This window comes from Bombus pascuorum, chromosome 11 (genome assembly GCF_905332965.1).
Source record: "Bombus pascuorum chromosome 11, iyBomPasc1.1, whole genome shotgun sequence".
Classification (NCBI taxonomy): Eukaryota; Metazoa; Arthropoda; class Insecta; order Hymenoptera; family Apidae; genus Bombus; species Bombus pascuorum.
The window spans coordinates 8,973,535-8,994,913 of record NC_083498.1 but is presented as its reverse complement, the minus strand read 5'-3'; the positions used below and the strand labels follow the sequence as shown (position 1 = coordinate 8,994,913).

General features: G+C 42.4%; 1 protein-coding gene across 3 annotated transcripts in view; it reads left to right on the top strand.

The window, feature by feature from the left end:
- Positions 1-10,827, top strand: part of LOC132912090 (ras-related and estrogen-regulated growth inhibitor-like) — an 86,900-nt gene extending 76,073 nt beyond the window's left edge. For all 3 annotated transcript variants that reach the window (XM_060969198.1, XM_060969196.1, XM_060969197.1), the window contains one exon: positions 8,440-10,827. In XM_060969198.1, coding sequence (XP_060825181.1) covers positions 8,440-8,698 — 259 coding nt within the window. In that variant the 3' untranslated portion in view covers positions 8,699-10,827. The remainder of the gene's footprint in view (positions 1-8,439) is intronic.
- The last annotated feature ends 10,552 nt before the right edge of the window (positions 10,828-21,379 follow it).

The following is a 21,379-nucleotide window of genomic DNA, read 5'->3' as shown; positions in this document are numbered from 1 at the left end:
ATGAATGTGTAAGCGTCAGAGGACGTTCAGGCCTTAGTTGGGACAAAAGACGATTGGCAGTAGTTTAGAAGCATCTGGAAGAGTCGGTTTAACAGTCGGGTATACAAGAAAGTGCTGAGACGCGTGCAGGTGTGTATCGATGAATATATGAGATATCGTCCATGAAATAAATAAATTATTATTTTAATATTAATCCTCAGTATATATTCAGTGTTCCTGTAACATTATTTCGGCTTCAAAGATCCACAACTTTCAACAATCCCACATTTATTCTCTGATATATCTAAACATCAGTCTCCTTACTATTAACGAGCTAGGAAATTTAATAAACATTCCACGTTTCTGTTACTCTTATACCGTCAGTATTAATTTCGTTATTATTAATGCTTTACTTTTGGAAACAAGTCTCTTTTGCAAATTGACAGGAAAAACGGCACGTATCGAAAAAATTGTGAACGAAGGAATTTGCTAAATAGTCCCACGCGAGTTATACTATAACTCAGGGACAAATTTGCCCAAGCCTAAGCGATATTTGATGCGATAAAAACGCAGTAGACGAATATGAAACGGCATTCCTCGTGATCCCGACGTTAATCTAGCTAGCGGATTAACCGCAGACAAAAGGTTGTACAGTGACGAAAGATAATTCTTGCTGATTGATGACGTACCTCGTCGAGCCTAGGAAAAGGTGGAAGGTTGCAGGATCTGCCAACTTCCTGAAACTGTTTCTCACGAGGCGTATCGGGCAACGATTCGAATCACCATCGAAACACCAAAGATATCGTGGCAAGGAATTTCCATACAGATAATATAAGAATTTTTCTTAGCTGTGACGTCTTAAGAAAATAATATAATATGGAATATCGGAATTCAATAATTGGAAGAAACTATCGAGGGAGGAGAGCGAAGAATATTAACTCTGTATTGAATTTTCGTAGCGTAAAAGGGAATTAAGCGATAAAGTGTAACTATTAGGTGATAGCAGAATATTTTTGAAGAAACTGCGGTTGGTACCTGCAATTAGTACATTTAGAGTGCACTACTTAAATTAAAGTAGAATCTTATCGCGGAGAGCCAACAAATGCAACTTTTACGTAATTATACCAATATTAATTTCCTGATAATTAGACGCATTTTACCTTGAATTAGCCTAGCAAATTGCTACTTCGTAGATAGAACTGTTACAGAAGCTACGTATATCTATATTACCATAGATATCAATATCACTATTAATTTTGGTCCAACGTTCCGGACAAATTTATCAGAAATCTTATGATTCTTAATTATAAAGCGACGAAATGAATTGGAAGCACAAGAACACTATTCCAAGACTTTCAAATATTACTTGTTTTGACAATTAAGTGTACCGTTTGCTACACCCAACAGGTTCTTTGCATTTTTAACTATCTTACATTAAAGTATTACTCTTTGGTCATCAAGTGACCCTAAATGAAAAAAATCAACAAAGTCACGTTTTTCCTGCGATTTTCATCCGTAATATATTCAGTCAACCAGTCTGACAATAGTAAAATTACGATTCGAGCGAAACAAGTACACAAGCAGTACGGCCTGCCTCTGTTAAATTTAACCTGAATCCTCAGCGCGAGTGCCAATCGGAATTGCAAGGTGGAGGATTAAACGAACGCAAGAAGAAAAAGAAAATGCCTGGAAAAAGACACAATAATATACTTTTTAGCGTCTAGTAACATTATCGTTTAAATACGATTCGTAATGTATCGGAAAGACGGCCATCATTTCTGCGCCAACTGATTAAATTTACGGCAAGACAAACGGCCGATTTTTCAAGCAGATGATGGGCGGAATCGCGAGAAAAGAGAGTCCTCTGATGGTCGGATGGTAGAAGCCGTGAGAGGCAGCGTCGTTGCGACCGGTAGCCGGCACGGCCGTCTTAATGGAGTTCATAAAGATTAGAAGGAAGACTGGGTTGGCCGCGGGGCTGGTGAAACCACTCTCCCGGCGAACGAGTTATCGCCGCTTTAGATACATCCGAGGCGACGTCCGGCCGCGAATATCGTCCATCGATAAACTTATCGCGAAATATCAGCTGGCGAATCCCTCGAAGCCACGCTCGCCGCTCGGCTGACAAACTGGTTCGTCGGCTGAAAACCGCGACCAACCTGGAAAGCCGCGTTTCGAGCGGATCGAAAAACGAACGACACGTCTCTTCCTCGTTCCACTGGATAGCTTGGACGTTGGCTGTACATGTATCGGGAGATGGAGGACGCTGGGGGATATGGAAATCGACGTGGGATATTTTTGGCAGATGTTGGTCAGGGTTTGGCAACGACGGTATACACGGTGTCTTGCAAAGATACGCATAGGATGTGGAAGAGAGTCGATGTATTAATTGGCGAATAATTTGGTGGATTAATGGAATGGTAAGTAAGAATAGGTAAACGCTGTGATAAACAAATAGATAAATTGCAGTGTAGTGATAGTAAGAAATTGAAAGGTTTGCAGCAGAAGTCATTAGCATCGTGCGTTTGAATTGAGGATATTTGGCGTGTTGCAAAGACACTGGTACGTTAATGGAAATTAACGCGTGGATCGGTAAATGAATAAACGGAGTAACATTGTAGTAAATAAATATACTGGTAGCAGATAGTAGACTTGAAACGTGTAGAGGAGAAACGATGTAGCGTATTCTAAATCGAGATTAACGTTTTACTATCGTAGTAAGCTGACACTAACTAATAAAAGTAGTGCGATACATTTCAAATTGGAAAGATAGAGGTCGTGATTTTATTCCGAATTGAAAAATGAAATACATGTGAGATTATAAAGGAGAAAAGTATACGTTATGTGGACACTGTAGAATGCACAATATATTTATACGTGGTTAAATAAGTCAGAAGTCTCTACAAGTGGTTAATATAGAGTGCGTCGCGGAATCTAAATCCAACTTTCTCGGTTGTAAACGCATTGAGAAATGCGAGGGCCTTTGAGAGCGTATAGTTTATGTGGCCTAACGGTGACAAACGTACTGTATGGTTATTATACTCTAAGCTAGGACTCGTACCAGATCTCGCTGCGTTGAATAAACCGCGATACCACGTAACGCTATTCTCCAACAATAAGCCTTCGATTTATGTATTCTCCGTTTGTTACTGGAAAAATTGCGCTTAAAGAGCAACTAATTAGATTAGCTGTTAAATTATGGCACCGTAACGTTGATAGCTACGCACGTGGAATTTCTTTTTCGTTTGTTTTGTCGTCCATTCGTCATCCGGTTCGTACAGACCAATGATACGTTTCTTTTCGTCTGTTACCTTCTGAATTATTTTCACGATGCTCTTTTTCGAATGGCTTTGGTTCGCGTTGGAAATGCGACGCGTTCGACGGTGCTGGCGCCAAGTAGAAAGCACGTGTCTCGCGCAAATGGAGGAACAAGTCGAGCTGCGAGATATGTAGGTGAACAATGTTTTGATACCGGCCTTTGAGGGTTTTCAAATCGGTTACGGTTTCTGAAGTCTCGCAGCGAGTCGATATATCAGGCTGTCCTAAAAGATTCTTTACTTTTACAAGCAAATAATAGATGCACCACATTTTCTGTTTCCTATTATTTTATCGAATTACGTATGATCCATTTTCTTCTATCGCAATTATAAAGCAAGAAATGTTATTCATCCGTTGTTTCCTTATAAAACTAAAGGAACCTTTGGGACAACCAAATAGATTCGAAGATGTTTAAGAATATTCCGTAAGTAGGAATGTTGGATTTAGTACGAGCGTCTAACGGTAATTATTTGATAGGAATCGAAATAAATTAAAACTGTGTTACCTTCAATTTGTTATATACGGAATATCTTATAATCTACAGCGTATAGAGTTTTATATAAGACAGACGTTCAGTGGTACCCATGGTGTCTCTCGAGATTTACAAAACTTCTAAAAGACCTCTGGGGCTTATCGAAATTTTAAAAGCTTACAAAATACGCTTATTAGCGTATAAAAAGGCAAAGCTTTAAGAATCAAATTTTCACAGTATCGGGAACTTTCGAAACCGACCAACAGCCAACCGCTCGTTATCTGCCAGTTCCTGAGAATTCCTAATGTCTGGCTACAAATTCGTCTTTGTCTCGTACTACTTGCCCAGCTGCTAAGCAACTCTCTCCTTTCCAAGATTTATCGAAACTTTGAAAACCAGAGAAATGACGCTTATCAAGGGTTCCAAGTGTTTCGAGCATCGAATTCTCGCGATATTGAAATCTTTCGAAATTGACGTTCGAACGTCCATCGCCTGTTCCAAGGAATTGATAGCGTCTGACTACCAATTAACCTTTGTCCCCACTCCTCCACCTACTACTATCATAATTCTTCCCTTTCTTCACCCAGTATCTCAGTCATTCTGCACTTCAGGCTATCTCCATAAAGACTCTGTATCTCCTGTGGCTTGTCGAGGCGAGAGCCAGGGAAAATCCCCTTAGCGTGCTTTCGAGCGCCGGTTAATCGTCGGATCATGCAAGTTTCCAGTCGTCGAGTCAGCGCGAGGAATCTCCGGCAATTTGTTCGGATCTCGGTGTAATCCGGTCGTCGCGCCACGGTTCTTGTTCATCGCGGCTGTCTAAAGGTCGCGACGTTGTTTCGCCAGCCAGCGAAATGTCGAGCCTCTCCCCTGGCCCAGTCATCATTCCTATAGTTACGTCCAACGAGTCGAGCCTCACAATCGCGATTTCACGAAATATTCGCGAGTAAAACGTTGGATGGATTTAGTTTACGCTATTGGCCCACAGATGTTGCTCAACCGTTGATATGCAGAAAGAAATTTACGCGGAAACATCAAACTCTAAAGCCGTTTCACGTGTTTTTTTAACACCTTGTATATAAGATAGTTGCAAGAAACGTTCGCGCGTACCTTTAGCGTCTCAAGACAACAACTTCTGATTATCTGTTCTCCAGTTAAAATATTTGATATTGTCTGCTGTTTTCTTGTTGTGAATTAACTTTGAGTTGTTTGAATTAAGGTAAATTTAAAAGGCGATGTTCGTAATTAAAGAAACTAAGTAGAAATTTATTTCATGCATCGAATATTGTACCGTACTCCCCACATTTTCTACATTTCCGTACGCACCGCGTGTACTTGTGCATTTTTGCAATTTAAAATTGCCGCGTAAAAATGCGCAGCCTAATCGTCGCTTTTCCGTACTTTCCAATTTACCAACTCGATCAGCGCGGCTTCCATGCGCCTGGAATATCATAAACCGCCGTCTATCGTTTCCCATAGAAATTCCATGTTTAGACTAAACCGAGAACCGCTTACTCGTTTACTTTCTCGCCGCGTGTCCCTTTATTCGATCTAATCGCGCCTTTTCCAGCTAAAATATCCGATATTGCCGGCGCGTTGCTCTTCCTCGAAAAAAGAAGAGGAAGCCAGGCGAATGAGCTGAGATCCGGCGGCGAGAGAGCGCGGGAAACGACACATAGACAGGCTCTCGAATCTAACACCGTTCCTCGTAAAGCAACGGATCGCCTCGTATAAAATAAAAGGGGACAGATTAACGGCCGTGAACGTGGGGGCCTGCTCTCTCGCGTGTGCATGCATTAGACGTGTGCACGACCCTCCCACGCGCCACCGCCTCTTTCTCTTTCCCTCGATTTCTTTTCTCCCTCTTTCTTCCTGTTCGACGCTCCGAGAGTATCACGTGTTCCCGCGAATTTAATTGCCTCCATAAATATCGCGGGCCTTCCATGGCCGAGCAACGTTAAAATACGACGGAGGATCGAGGTCCTAACCCCTTCTTCTTCTCACTCTGTCTATCTATCTGTCTTTCGAGGAACTCATCCCGCTGGGGATTCGCGATGGAAGAGAAAAAGTGGATCGTTCCGAATGGTAGACGATGATGATGGCGAGCAAGGTGGCTTTTGATTGGGAATGTACAACGTTGCGAGGCTTCCAGAGGATTGTAAGGGGCTGCGCGTTGTGTGGTTGAATTTTTGTTAATGGATGGTGATGGGCTCTGTTAGACACTCGCGAGCGTCCTTTTTTTTTCTTTTTTGGAGAACGTCTTTCTTTTATATTGGACGCACACTGAGCCTCGTAACTATAAAACATACTCTGCAGTGTTTTATTCTTATCCGGATACGGGATGTACAAGGTACAACACGACCAAACGTGAACAGAAATTTACTAAGTTAAACTTAGAGTCGAACTTTGTGGAAACCAGGAGCCACCAAACGAGGGTCCGTTTATTCGAGTTATCGTCACGATCTCGGTTTATTTCGTGTGCCGAGTTCGATTTCTGTCGCGATAAGATACTCTGTTTTACTGATTCTAAACTAATTTTCCAACATTTGGTAAATCTTTCGCGAAGCTGAGTAGATACCTAGAAGAACATGATACATCCGAGTTTGTTCGCAAGGATACAACGAGAATCGTCGATTTGTGTATGTATCGTTGGAGATCAAATATATACAAGGTGTCGCAGTTTTTTCCGGCTGAACATTGTCGGTATATTCTATAGGTCAACGTGAGGAATAAATGTCATATGGATATACGTATGCGGTTGGAAGCATTGTCAAAGAGTTGTAACGAAGAAACGACATACAGAATGAACAGTAACGAACTGCGTTACTACGGTTTAAAGTATGAATGGGTCGAGAATATTTGCATCTAGTAGCAGTCAGAGGGTATTGTGATACTTGTACAATTCCAACCACAACTCCGTTCTAAAATGTTCGCCATTTCCCTGTCGATACAAGATTGGCAGCGGGAAAAATTGAATTTATTTATTACTCGTTGAAGTTGGAGATGTAGATTACGATACTTTCTGGCTATCACTAGCTGTACACACATTTGGATCTATTCGTATTTTGCGGCGTATCGACTCGCGTTCGTCATCACTCATTTTGCACATTGTTCTCTTCTTTTGTTACAACTCGTCAACGATGCTTCCAACGAAACATATGTTTCCACGACATTTTCGTCTTACCTTCGCCTATGGCATATACTGACAGCGTTTGACAGGAAAAGACTGCTACACGTCGCGTGTATCGTTTGAATAAGGAAGAAATATCTGGAACCACGCATACGTGGATCCTCTGATCCGATGTTATTCCAAAGCAATCGAAATTAAACTCAGGACGATTATAAATACGACAACCAAGCCTGGCGAAATTCCAGCGAATCGCGTTCTTTATCCCGCGGACTTTACGTTCACTCACCTTCCTCCGCTTCCGTTTGTCCGGAACACGATGTTTGCCAAGAAATCGTGACCAGTTCTCTCGTTTCAATTTCCGTTTCGCGGAACCTTGACAGCTTCCGTTCATCCGTGACGGCCGGAAACTTCAGAAATTTACCGGCTCCGCGTGTTTCCAACGAATCTCCAACTTCTCTTCTGTCTTCCTCTTCTATTTGCCTTGTGAAATTTCGAAATTTCCGCTTGCTTCCAGCGTCCAGAAGTTTAATTAAAAAATTCGACCAATAACTTTGCCAAAGGTTATTGGCTGTTGGTCCAAACTCGCAGATAGCAGGAAGATCTCGGAACAAGATGAATCATCGATCGAGCAATTTGTGGAAATATTTAGCAAATTTTTAGGTAACGCGCTAAAAATGATCAATAGCGTCATTCTTGGAAAGACTTGGAAAATTTGTCCACGATACACTGTGTCTGTAATACGATGTTAAAAGATCTATGAAATTTCTTAAGAGGTTGAGGTTTGTAAATGGGCAAGAGTTTGGTGGTTACGTAGCGAGAAGCAAGTTTGTAAGTAAAACCAACTAGCTGTTGAAACCTCTGTGAAAAGCGTGTACCTAACATGTGTCGTAAAAAGTAAGCGACGACGAGTATACTTGTGAAACACAGTTATAATATAGAATTACGTTGCGACGAAACGGCTGTTCTATTTTTTAATCGTATTACTACAATCTACTTCAATTGCTAAATCGTAATTTAAACAGCAAACCGTAACCACGTTTTACGCGTAACATGTACACTCGTGAAAAACAGCTATCTAGTTAAAAGACGAGAGAGCTACAACGAAATGGAAAAATAATATACAAAATTACATAGATACGAGTACTTACTTTGTCTCTAAGTGTTGAGCTTGTTAGATGTATGTGAACGAAGGAACGGGTGGATAAATTGTAAGGTAGAAAATATATTTTTTAAATACCGAAGCGTAAATGCAAATCGGAATATAATTGAGCTGATCCAGATCCGCACGCTAGCAGTGTTACCCTATGACTATCTTCGACCCAGTCTTTTGTCTATCGATGGTTTCAGTGCCTGGGAAAACTAAAAGACCAGATGTAGAGTTTTCATAGAAGTGGTGGCCACTTCGACACTAAGTAATAAATATCTCACGAAACTTAATTTAATTAAACTCTAACGATCTAACAGCAGACTTACAGACAGAAAATAATAGAAAGATAAAAGTGTGAAATTCCCTAAAACGTTGGAAACGATCGTTCTGTTACAGAGAGGTATGCGTGGACGAGGGGCAACAGTTGTCGCTGGCGCACGGATGTCAATTCTACGAGGTCAGCGCGGCGGAGAGTCCTGCCGGCGCGGCTCTCGCGTTCCAGGCGCTGCTCCGAGAGGCGAGGTCGGTGCAGCTGCTACGAGCGCTTCCGATCCGCCGGAAGTTGGGCGTTCACTCGGTCTCAAGGGTACTCGGCACGATCTTCGGCAAGAACACGACGAAAGATCGGAAAAAGAGGCCCTCGTTGAGCATATGACGCCTCCTCTGCGCCCTCCTCCTCGGAGGTCGTGACGAACCCGACAGGAGAACCGACGTGGTCGTTCTCACCAGCAACGTCTACTCCAATCGCTGACGAGGACATCGTTAAGAAATCGTCTGACCAACGTGAATCAGTCACGGTGACTCAAATTTTCCTCTCGAAGGACACGTTTAAGAAGATGAAAAAGAGAAGAGGAAGAATATGTTTGGTGTTCTCTGGACGCGACACAGTTCCTGGCGTCTTGATTCGTCTTCAAGAATGTTCCTGAGGAACGCTGGGACGTTGCCTGGCGGACAGGTAAAAACGCATCTACGGTAGAACCTCGATTGGCGTAGAATTACGAAAACGCAAGGGACTGAAAGTGCACAGGTGTCGAGATTCGTGCGAACGAGGTAACCGATCGGACAGTTTACTATACTTTTGTTGTGGCGATCGTGACGAGACTAGGGCTACGGTTGCAGCGGATGTACGCTTTGACGAATTGTCCTTCTGATCCATGAAACGTACGCTTATAAGTAGAACGCAGATTCTTGTGCAAATTTATATCTCGCAGAGTATCGTTCGAGAAATAGTGGAATTTTACGTAAATGTATGAAAGCCCGCGGTATACTCAGAACATAGATGTATCCATATTCGATTGGCCCGACGTATTCGTCAGAACACGCATCCACCTTAACCACGGTGCAATTATATCAGTTGCGATTGGATTTCTCATATCGCCGCTCTTGGTCCGTTTGTTCGTAACCGATTACGAGATGCTATCCTCACAATGCGTTGCGGAATACAACGAGCGATGTACTTGCGCGGACGATCGAGATCGTAACGATCGAGGTTCTACCGTGTATCATCTCCCAGAAGAAGCTTCGTGACGTAAAAAGGAAAGATAATTGTACTTTCTGAGCGGACGAATGCGATCATTTCGTTGACTGTTCGTCGTTGGGTAGAGGGAGGCAGAGGGCGCAGGAGGCGCGTATCCGAACACCAGCTTCGTTTCATGTGCATGGAGTTTCGGGAGTTCGATCGAAAAACGAGAAAATCGTCCACCGGAGAAAATAGCTGTTTCCCTAGGGGAACTAAATCCAGGCGTTCTTGCCTCAGGTTCTCGTGTATTTACAGACGTTTTCATTTAACGTTCGATGGAAACACTGGTGAAAATGGACAGTGAATCGAAGAGGAGGAGGAGGAGGACAGTGTGAGAGATTGTGACGAGCGTGGAAAACGACGAATCGCAAGAAATTGATAGCGAGTAAGGTGGTCTTTGTTCGTCGAGTGCTTCGTGTTCGTTTTCCTTTTATTTTTCTCCCTTCTTTTCCCTTTCTACGTTCTTGTCGGTGTTGGAGTGGTCGAATCGTATCTCCTTCGAGATGGATGGAGAATCGGCGATACGCGCGTGCGACTGCTGTTCCTGAAGGGTTGTAGCTTTAAGCGTGACCGGGAGTCGAGGTGATTCTCTCATCAGGGTGCATCGATACCGATTCGTGTGACTTTTGTCGAGAATCCTGAGAAACGTCTCGCTCACTTGAGATCGTTTCGGTGTATTTATTTGTTTCGAGTAATGCGAGGTAACTGAGTGCATTCGCTGCTGTTAAGTAACTGAAAAGATGGTCAAATCGGATTTTTAGATGGGAAGCTACAGGATCGTTAGAAATAATTTCGACGTACGTTTTGTTGGAAACAAAGTGAAATAAAAAGAAGAAGGAACGAAATATTTTCTCGACGTTGTATCTGGCTAGAAGATATTATTTCTTATGAATTTATTTATTTTTCTAGTTGAGTCCTACTTCTCTCTACTTTCTTTTTCATACATATATACATGACATATATTTTCTATAAATATTGTAATTTTGGTCAATGAGATATCGCTAGAATTATGTAGATTTAATTTTATTAAGTATATCGAACGTACGGTAGAAATTGAAAGAGAAATAAGATACACGGTCGAGAAATATTCCGTTCACTGATTTCGTGTCGTGTGCAGACATTGAAATCACCAGATTCCCTCGTCTTTGCAACGCTCGTGTAGCTTCTCGAATAAACTCTTGAAATTTCGCTTAATCTTTCGCTAATCTTGTCTCCTAACGATGAAAGGCGATGGTACAGGCTTAATAAATATAAAGGACATAAAACCGGTAATTACCAAAGACAAGTTGTACGTAATTTACCATTTTTCAATGTGACGCACGGATAACATAGCCATTAATGAAAATCGTAAAACGACGGATTAATGTCTTCTGATGCAAAGGTAGACGTTCATGTAGAATTATGATTTCCAATTCTCATACACATTTCGATTATACCAATGCAATTAGGAAGCATCTTAGAAGATATTTTATTTCCATAGACGTACGAGTGGAAATAATTGGAAAATGAATTACGCAATGAACTATGTACTGTGTATGTACGTATTACGCATTTATTACCAACGTTATTTCACTTCGTGCTCAAAAGTTTCGCCATTTCAATATTTCTTTAAATATTTTCTTAATTTTTGTAATTTAATTTTCTTTATTTTTTAATTTAATTTTCTCAAATATCTCTTTAAATATCATTTAATATTTCAATAAATATTTCAATCGCCACCCTTGTCGACGTTTTTCCAGATACTGCGATCTTGGTTCTTCAGAAATCTCGAATCAAACGTTTTTTAATATTCTTCAAGTCTACGTTTCCTCGAATATTCCAAACTTCGACCGACATCAACGAAACGCGTTGTTCATCTTTTAAAGAAATTAACTGCGAAGATTCGCGAATAGGATTTTTCTACGACCTTTGAACGTTGCTCGACCAGTTTCACGAAATATCGATCGAAAGATTAAGCGAGATCTCGAGCTTTCGAAGCGTGACAGACACCCGATGAGAGGATTCCGCGTTTCACGCGCCACGTTATCGTCCTACGCGACAAGCTTCACCGATTCTGCGCTCGTTTCTCGGTCGCGGGACCGGAAACGCGCCGTGAGCGCGGGGACTGGCGCCGCGTTCCAAACGAAACCCGATAGTCTTTCAAATAATTTTTCAAATTTCGCAGCTGTGGTCGAGCGAAGGACATTCGATGGCGACAACGCTGCAAAATCTCGACTCGATCGCGCTCTGTCTTCTAAAGAATGTTAATTCTAAAGAATGGAAGATTTGTGTCGTATCTTGAGCGATTTGGTCACGTGTACGTGGAATCGTTGAACAATTGAGAAACGAGGAGAAGCACTCGAGAAATTATAATAAATCGTTCGATCGTGAATAAGAAATTGACAGTAAATCGACTCGTAAGTATTTGTCTAGTATCGCATTTGAGAGTTTAGTTTGCCTCGCGAACGCGGTCACGCTGTTTCGCACCTAATTTTTCGCGAAAGAAGCTGTAGTTTTGGCGACTACCTAGTTCTTGATCGAACGAACGAAAGGATTTCAAGGATACAGAGACTGTCGCCAAAGGATTGAGAATCAGCGAACACTTTCGAACGTTGGAGAAGAAAGAACGTTGAAACTAAAATTATTAAAAATAAATCCACGTTCTTATCTACTTTCACGGCTCTCCTGGTTTCCGACTGTCAGGATTCCAACGCAGGGATGTGATACCTTTGAATGGAAAAGAGACGTGGGTCTCCGTTCTCGAGATCGAACTTCCGGCTTCCGAGTAATCGATTCGACAACCTTAATGTTCCTACTGAAAGTAGCCTAAGTGTACATAGCGCACATACATTCGCCGAGCGTGAAACTCCCGAGAAGAAGCTCGAGGGTTCGATCGATGCATAGATTCGTAAGGTGAAACGAGAATGAGAAACATAAGAGAATGGTCCAGCGTGACGGACTATTAGGAAGCTCTTAAGGCTAACCATACGTCGAACTCAGAGTAAACTTTTCGATTACATTGTTGCGTCATTTTCTTGAACACTCGAATTTGGCAGACTTTCGCAGTCAAAATGTTTCTCGCGTTGTTGTACTTGTATCATTGCGATAGACGCGGACCATTCCGCATTCGCGACAAATTTAACGATATAAAAATAATACGAAGAAATATATCTCTGGTGGAGGGGCAAAAGGAGTATCGATCAGAATTACAAATGATCACAGTTATGAAACTCTCGTAAATTGTTAGGAACTCTTGTAAACTCGTAAGATTAAAATATTTGTGATATGGTATTTAAGATGCGACGTAGGATGAGGTGTTAGATTTTCGTTATGCTACTGGAATCTCAGGTGAAGGAAGAAAGAAGTGAAATTGATTTGTATTATTGGAAGCATAAGCGGAACACAGCAACGTGGAAAGTATTAAGGTATTTATTTTACGTTTAGTAATCTGTCGAGCGAAAGACTTGTATTGTCTCATCGGCCCACCAGAGATATAAAGTAAAGTATTATCCGCTGCGTTCAAGTCGATGTCGCGTGCATATCGTAGAAACACGCGTCGAATCGAATGCGAGATACGCGCGGATCACGCCTGTCTTTTGTCACTCTGAGTTCAATATGAAACTAGGTCGAAGGAATTTATCATTGTGGAGCTAGTGAACGTTTTCATTGACTAGATGATAAATGAAACCGACAATTCGTATTCTCATTGCGAATTCGTGTTATTGTTCGTTTTTCTCTCGGCGACGAAACGACCGCCATTACAGGTTGGAGCATTTTTTTTTTTTTTTTTTTTTTTTGTAAAAAAGTAAAACTGGAAAAAAAGGATCGTTCTTTTTTCTACGGTTATAGCAAACGCGACTTGGATCGTGTTTTTAAGGTTCTTAAGTGTAAGTCATGTTGTACGTATAGTTCTTTCAGTGCCTTTTATATTGTCTCCAGTGTTGGGTGTACGAGAGTTCATTTGGCCTCGCCGATATACCTTCTCTCGGTCTTTTCTTTCCTTTATTTTCTACTTTGCAACTTGATACGATACACAGGGCAAATTATACCGCGTACAAATTATTAGACAGCTCTGCGTGTAATTGTTTCTGTAATTCGTTTTCCGTATTTCTGTAATCTCGTGGGAGCGTCGTTCGATCTATTTATGGCGAAAGGAACTCAACGCAGATGGAACGATGAATATTTGTGAGTAAAGTTGCGTTAACGACGAAAGAGAGCGAAGAGGAAGCGTTAGCTGAGAAACAGGCGAAGAGAAAAGGTTTATCCGCGAGCCGTGTAATCGAGGGATGAAAGTATGTGCTTCCAGAGCGTGCCTAAAAAAAAAAAAAAAAATCGATACATTCCAAAACGTGTGAAATCTACGTGGTAAATCCATAAAACGGGCGTGAGTGTGTCATGCGATTTTCCGAATTCTGGCCGATATCGATCGCTGTATTTTAAGTGCTAGTCACTTGTTATCGTAAATTGAGAAAGAATAAAATTCTTTTGTTAAACCTTCAGAGAATTTGATTTGCCATGGTCAGCATCCATTCTCTCCTGTCTTCGTGTCCGCTCTGTTCACCCCATCTTCCATCCAATGGCAATCTTTTCGCTCCAAATTGTATAAAACTTTCCGATAATCGATTCTTTTGCCTACGATTTTCTACAGGTCCTTCTTCTTCCACCTTCTCCTCGAGCCTCTGCGATTTCCACTCGCAGTGGCTATTTTTCAATTCCAAATTATGTGAAGTTCCCTATATCTCATTGTTCCTATATTTTTCTACCGTAAGCGTTTTTCCATAGGTTGATAGGTAGGTTTTAGAAAGGCAGGATAAGCGACGATAAACATAAGATCACTTTGCACCGCACGGTTCGATAATTCATCAGCGTCATCTGATAGCACATTGGTTTTCTTACGTAGCTTAATTTACGCTACGTATATTTCTATACTGTCTCTTCGTGTTAATATCTGACGTGATTGTCACCGTTGTAACCGTTTCGATGCGAACTTATCATACACATCAAAGTGGAGATATTTAAATTGCAAAACACTCGTAAAAACATTGAAAAACACGATAACTCAAACGAGACTCGGCAGACTTTCATCTCTCTACAACCTCCGTCTCCACAGTGCGTGAATTCTTAAAAAAGGATACACCCTGACGGCTCCGCCACGGCAAAATTAGACGATCCGCTTGGAAAGTCGCGGATGACGAGGCAGGCGAATCAGCAACGATGGGGCTGACCGAATAACTAGCGATTCGGGCCAAGGTTTCGGGTGCAACACGTGTTTGTCAGCCGTGATACAGAAATAAAATACGGCGCGGTGTTCACCACGCGTGCACACGCCCTCGACGATGTCGATAACTCGTCGTGGGTAATATCGTTCGTCAATGATGGCGAGAAAAGGACAGGAGAACGAAGCTGGCCGACTGGGTGGAGAAAGATCGTGCAGAAATAAAGAAACCCATCGAACACTGGCGGTAGATTAGTTAAGAGGAGAGAAAATCTGTTCAATAAACAAATTGTTAAGGTTATTCGATGTATGTGTAATTAAAGAAACGCGTGGGTAAATTGCAAGGTATTGTAAGTATATATATATATTGTGAATATTAAAGTACAAAGTGTGGAATACAATGTAAGCTGGTCCAGATCCGCACGCTAGTGTCACGGCTGAAATTCGAGCAGCTATATTGCTACGTCGCGTGAGATGGTCCGCGGGACATCCCTCATGGTCAGGCCACCTAGGCCTGCCCATCGTCACGGTGGGCCGTATTAGGCCCAAGGAACCCCCATAAACCGCATCTGTTAAACATTAAGGTACAGTCATATAGACATCGCCGGTTTATGAAGGTTCCCAAAAATCCGTTGGTCTGTTGCACATCCTCGCTAATTGCGAAGAAAGCATATGTACCCTGCGAAACTGCTGGGTTTTCCCCAAGAACAAGGACACCCATGAGCCAAATTTGCAGGAGACTTTCTCCTCGTATTGTATTTATTAACATTGGCCATAACCAATGGGCATCGCGGATCGTTACCCTCACTATTCTACCCAAAAGAGTAAACAGCGAATCCGCGTCCTTAGTTCAGAAGGAAACACCCTCACCGAGTTTTCCTCAGTAAGAGCAGTAGAGCAGTCAGAGAGTCTTGAACAGTCACGCCTAGAGTTCGGAAGTGTATTGGAAACATAAGAATAAAATAAAAGTTTCTTTACTCCTTAAATTTATTATTATTTTACGTGACACTCGCAATGTTACCCTGAGTCTAAAAGAACCCTGAAGCTAACGTCGCACGTGTACCGCTTATGGTCTGTCATCGACGCATTCTTTTGTCTATGCGGTATCGATGACCTCGGCGCTTGAGAAAACCGAAGACCAGATGTAGAGTTTTCCTAGAAGTGGCGATCACTTCAACACAAATAGTTTTCGTTGGAGCTTCACGAGTGACCGGATGGAGGAAAAGCGCGCAGACACGGAAGAAGTGGTGGCGCGGTGAGAAACTTGTTCGGAGGAGAAAGAAATCGCTTGCGCGAATTTGAAGAGGCTCTGAACGAATTCTTCGCGTTACAGGATGATCATCGACCGGATGGAAGAAATACACGCAACAATGAAAGAACCGACGTGACGACTCAGAAGAGAAAAAGTGATTTTTACGAAAGCGAAGTAAACGATGGAAGTTAGAGAGTAGGTAGAAGACCTACGATTTCGATTAGGATCCTTCAAGTAAGTTTTAGGGTGGCTGAGAAGTTTAAAGAACGAAAAATTTGAGAGCGATCCTCGTCGAAATCATTCTGTCGCTGAATTTCGTTCGATTTAGACAAATTTCAGAAAGAGAAACTCGTGAGTGTCGCATACTGCGTTTAGTTACTATAGTCCACGATATAACCCGCGGGAATTAATAGAATTGCACGACGAAAAGTATCACAACCACGAACTTTCATTTGCAAGAGACAACAAGCGCGAGTGTCTAAATAGCCTAGCGATTGGATCGGTGATTTTTGAAGTAAAGGGGGGCTCGTTGCAAGTATCTCGACGTTACGAAGTGACAGATACAAGGCCTGAAAACGTGATCGGGTTTAGGATTTCCAGGGGTGGTGAACTCGTTCTAGTGGCAGCTAGAAAATTCTTGGCGGGCCGTGGCCGGTCATATTACCGCCGCCGTCCGCCGTTTTATCGTGGACAAGACAAACGACCAGAGAACATCGATAAAACGATGCCCTCGCTCGATTTATCGTCACGAAACGAGGGCCGTTTTCGCCGAGAAGACACGACGTCACCTCCAACTCTGACCAGTACTCTAATTAGCGTATTTCATTCGCTGAAATTGCAACTATTTCGACGTTGATCACGTTACTTGTTAATGGTTGTATTAATTTAATTTGTTTAAATTTTGTTTGTCGTATCGTTACGAGCATTTCATAGCCACAGTATGGAGCATCAAGGCCTAAATAAATTAATTCCTGAATAAAAAAGAAGCCTGATCGTGCAACAATATGTGTATTCTCTTGTGCAGGATCATCCTCTCGGTCGTATGGCCTGTGTAATATTCCACATGTTTTGATCTGAATATTCTACGTGAAGAATGCATTTATCTTCTAGATCATCCTGTAATGTATTTATATCTTGCATATCCTATAGTCCTTTGATATTTATTCTCTCATCAACGCAGTCACTAACCCAGTTTAAAGAAACAATTTCAGTTAAATGCACTGAAATCGAGCTCTTTCTACGATGAACCAAAGGTGTTTCTCTTTACCAAATTGGAGCACCCTCGATGATATTCTACGTATTCCATAATATTCCACAATATACTGTAACGTTTCAATCATAATCCATATCAAAGAGATTCAAACGCATCAAGGCCAATCTCTTCGTAATGAGAAGCAAAAATGTTCACCTGCTTGAAACTAGAGCACTCTATGTAGTATTCTATGTAGTCCATGATATTCTAAAGCATATTACAATATTCGAATTATCAACATAATGATAGTGATTCCAGTCAAATAAACTAAAAAGATTCGAATGCACTGGAAACGATCTCTTTCTAGAAACAAGCGAAGATGCCCCCCTTTTTTAAATTGGAGCGCCCTGTATGGCATTCTGTAATATTCCATTTTATATTTAATACCGCAAACGCCTACATAATGATCATAATTTCAGTGAAATAAACTACAAAGATTGAGAGAAAGAGAAGGGAGAATAAGATAAAGATTTAAATGCATCGAGAACGATCAGTTCCTAGGAAGAAAGCAAACATGTCCCTCCTTTTGAAATTGGAACACCCTGTATCCTACATATATTCCATAATATTCTACGATATATCATAATACTGCAATCAGCAACATAATGATTATAATTTCAGTGGAATAGACCAAAGAGATAGAGATGCCCTGAAACCGATCTCTTCCCACAGAGAGCAGCGTATCCCTCTTCCTGAAACGTTTGCCCATGTTCTCCCTCTATTCCCGGCTAATTAATGGCGCGCTGGCTCGCGATTAGAAATTCAGAGCGAGCCACACGGCCTGCCGCCGACCCGCAATGACCACCTGCCGATCACGATCCTAGAGGCCGCTTTCGACAAGGACGATAACGCCGTACGACCACCGTGGAAAACGACGGGGGACGGAGAAAGGGAGACCGTCCGTGAAAAAGAGACGAGCTGCAAGGATCTTAGTCAATGTTTGCGTGGCGAAAGCGACTGAACGGTTTCCATCGTGCGTTATCCGACTCGACGGTGAAAACGATGCCTAACCGATCTCTTCTCCTTCTTCCTCGAGTCTAGGCTGAGCAACCTCTTGCCTTTATAAATTCGCCATTTCGCTATCAGAATCGAATGGATCGCGAGAAGTTTCGTTTGGTAAGGTTGATAGGATGTTGGAGATCGTTTGAAGCGATTTCGACGACTCCCTCGTGGATTTAGTAAGTTTATAAAGAAGGTAGAATATGCAGAAGTTCTAGAGCTTGACTTAGGCATCTGTGATGTAAAACTGAAAGAAGCCTAACAAAGGGTTATTGGTAGATTGTCCCATATTTAATAGATGTCTGGCAATTACGATTCCTATTCTAAGGAGCCATCTTCAATTGCACTGGCAACCTTCCGATCCAATACCTTCGTTCCATCGACTTGAAATCAAACTTTAATGCTTCGCAGACCACTCATCTGAACCTAATCCAACATCAACCCTAACCAAAACTTAATTCAACATCTCCAATTCAACATCATCCGATCCGAAGGCAAACTTTGAAGCTCTCGAAACAACTCATCCTGCCCTGACTTCACCTGTTTGCAAAGAGCCTCGTATTTACACCGGTGACGCGTAAGTACTCGCAACAGCTCTACGTGAAGAGGAAGGCGCGAGGAAACGGTATTCGACGGTGCACGCGTGCACCAGCCACGTTGCACATCGCCTGGCCGCCGGATAGTCGCGGTCGTGACTTCCAAGGTCGTAGGTCGACTCGCTGCACCTTGCACCTCCAGCCTGGTAGGCCGAAGGAACCAGCCGCGACGTGTCTGGCCTCGGGCGAGAGTTGAAATTTAATACATGCGCATAACTCTCGATACTCGTTCCTTGCCCAAGGGGTTCGTCCACCTTAGGGAACCGTCGCGTCGCTGGATTATCGTGCTACGAAGGGTTCCACGGGGTCAACCTGAGTTGCAAGAACGTTCCACCTCGAGGCTGTTGCGTGTGTTGACTGGCCACGTGATCGATTTGCACGCTTTTATGTATATGAGACTCGGAAGGTTGGACGTTGGCAGGTTGGTCTCGAGGGTTTGGTTTTGGTAGTCAAATGAGAGTTACGAAGGTGGTCAGGTTGAGGTACGATGTTTATGAGGGTTGTTGAGAAGGTGGAATATCGCGGAGGGAATTTAGTCGGTGTATTCACGCGTTTGGGGGTGTGTTTGCAGTTGTTTGAAGTTTGTAGCGAGAGCGTAAATGACTACATAAACGCAGATGCTATCAGATTCTCCCATATATCCTTTTACTCCCGTATCCAGTTCGAATCTATCCTTAGGACGCGATTTGGGCGGATTTCTTAAGGAGGAGATGTTATCTTCCTGGTGTAGATTTCCGTACGAAGTACCCGAGAACTCGAGAACGATATTTTTCAACGCAGACGATATCGTTTTTTATACTTTCGTTTTAAAACACATTATCAAACTTCTGGTTCCTTCGATTACCTCTAAACTGAACTGAATCAAACAAGATATACAATGATAAAAGTCAGCTAACCAGAAAGCCAGTTACATTACTGTCGTAATAAAGTAACATTGAATGAGCTCCGATTCAAACTTCGTCAAACAGAATCAGATCATTTTGAGGCAAATTCAGATTCAAAGCAAAATAAACCAAATGGAATCTGATTCATCCAACCTCGGCCGATGTTTCTACTCGCGCTACATAAAACAGATTCACGTACAGATCAAATTAACAAAACCTAAATTCACTCGACTACAAGTCCACGGAAACCGAATCCAACGGACCCAAACCCGAAACCCCAAACTGCTCACGCATCTACGCTCGAAGCTCTTGCAATTTTTCTGCCCCTCAACTTTGCGTTTCCCGTAATCATTCTGAAGTTATTCTCAAGCAAGCGTATATCTGTTGTAACTTAAACCCCACAAAGTCCGACGGAGTCCGTCGTAAAAGGTACAGTCGGAAAGACAGTTGACGACAGTTGGAACGAGCGAGCAGCGTTTCCGAACGAAAGTTTCGGCGTCAGACGTGTCATTAAGGTAAATGCTTCGTTTTCGTTCGGTTAGGGAGCCCTGTCTCGTCTGGGCGACGTCCACGAGCGAAACTCATGCTCGTACCACGAACTCACGCGGGGATGAGAAACGGCCTGTACCGTGGCGTGATAAATCAAGCTCCTGGGTTAACCGTAAACGTCAGGAGCGACGGCAGTCGAGGCTGGTCATTTTCAGCAGGTAATCGTGCTTGATGGGCCTACTCAGAATTCACTAAAACGAGACGAACGCGAGCATCAGGTTGCAACGGAAAAGAGACAGAGAGAAGAGCGCATCCACGTGTCTCGAACAGAGGGCAACTGCGATTTGTCGCGGTATTAACGACATTGTGGTCGCCACAGAGATTTACTGGCGTACTATGGCGTGTCGTTTGCTGGTTTCGCAGATAGAAAGTCCCGAAGACGGTCTCGAGAGGAACATACGAAAGAATTTGAAGTCACCGTCGAAATGTTTAGGTTGTTGGAAAGGATGACGCGTGCGAATAATGTGAATTTTTGTTACGGTGTGTCATCCGTAAACTTATTGTGGTCGTAAGAAATATTCGCACGTTATTGATCTCTTTTTTGTACTAATTGACCGATTGATCAGGTTTGAAGAGTATATGGAAGAACGTGAAGCTGCCGTTTGAATGGATAGATCGTTGCAACGAGGGACGTGTCTAATAAATTTTTTTTCAAGAGGATTTTTGATCAAGAGCGTGTCATGTGTAGATTTATTGCGAATACAGGTGGATACAGGAAGTGTTTGGACGTTATTTCATTTATGGAGGTTTATAGACCGATTGATAAGGTTCGATTACGTTAAATTTTGTAGATCGATAGGTGAAGCTGGTTATCGCGAAGATTCTACGTTGTTGAAGCGAACCATAGAACTCGATAAAGAAATGAGTCATGGAAAAATATGGGTATGTATGCACAGATGCTGTTGGTACTTGATGAGTGTTGAAGAAGATTCGATATGCATATGTATGTTTGTTTTACGAGAAAATATTTTCTTGATCGAGTTCTGCATTTGATTCTTGCAATGGAAGCCTCTTCGGGAGTTCATTACATCGAATGATCATGCACTCTTCTTTCGCGATCTAATCTCGAACACCGAGGCTACTAACACTCG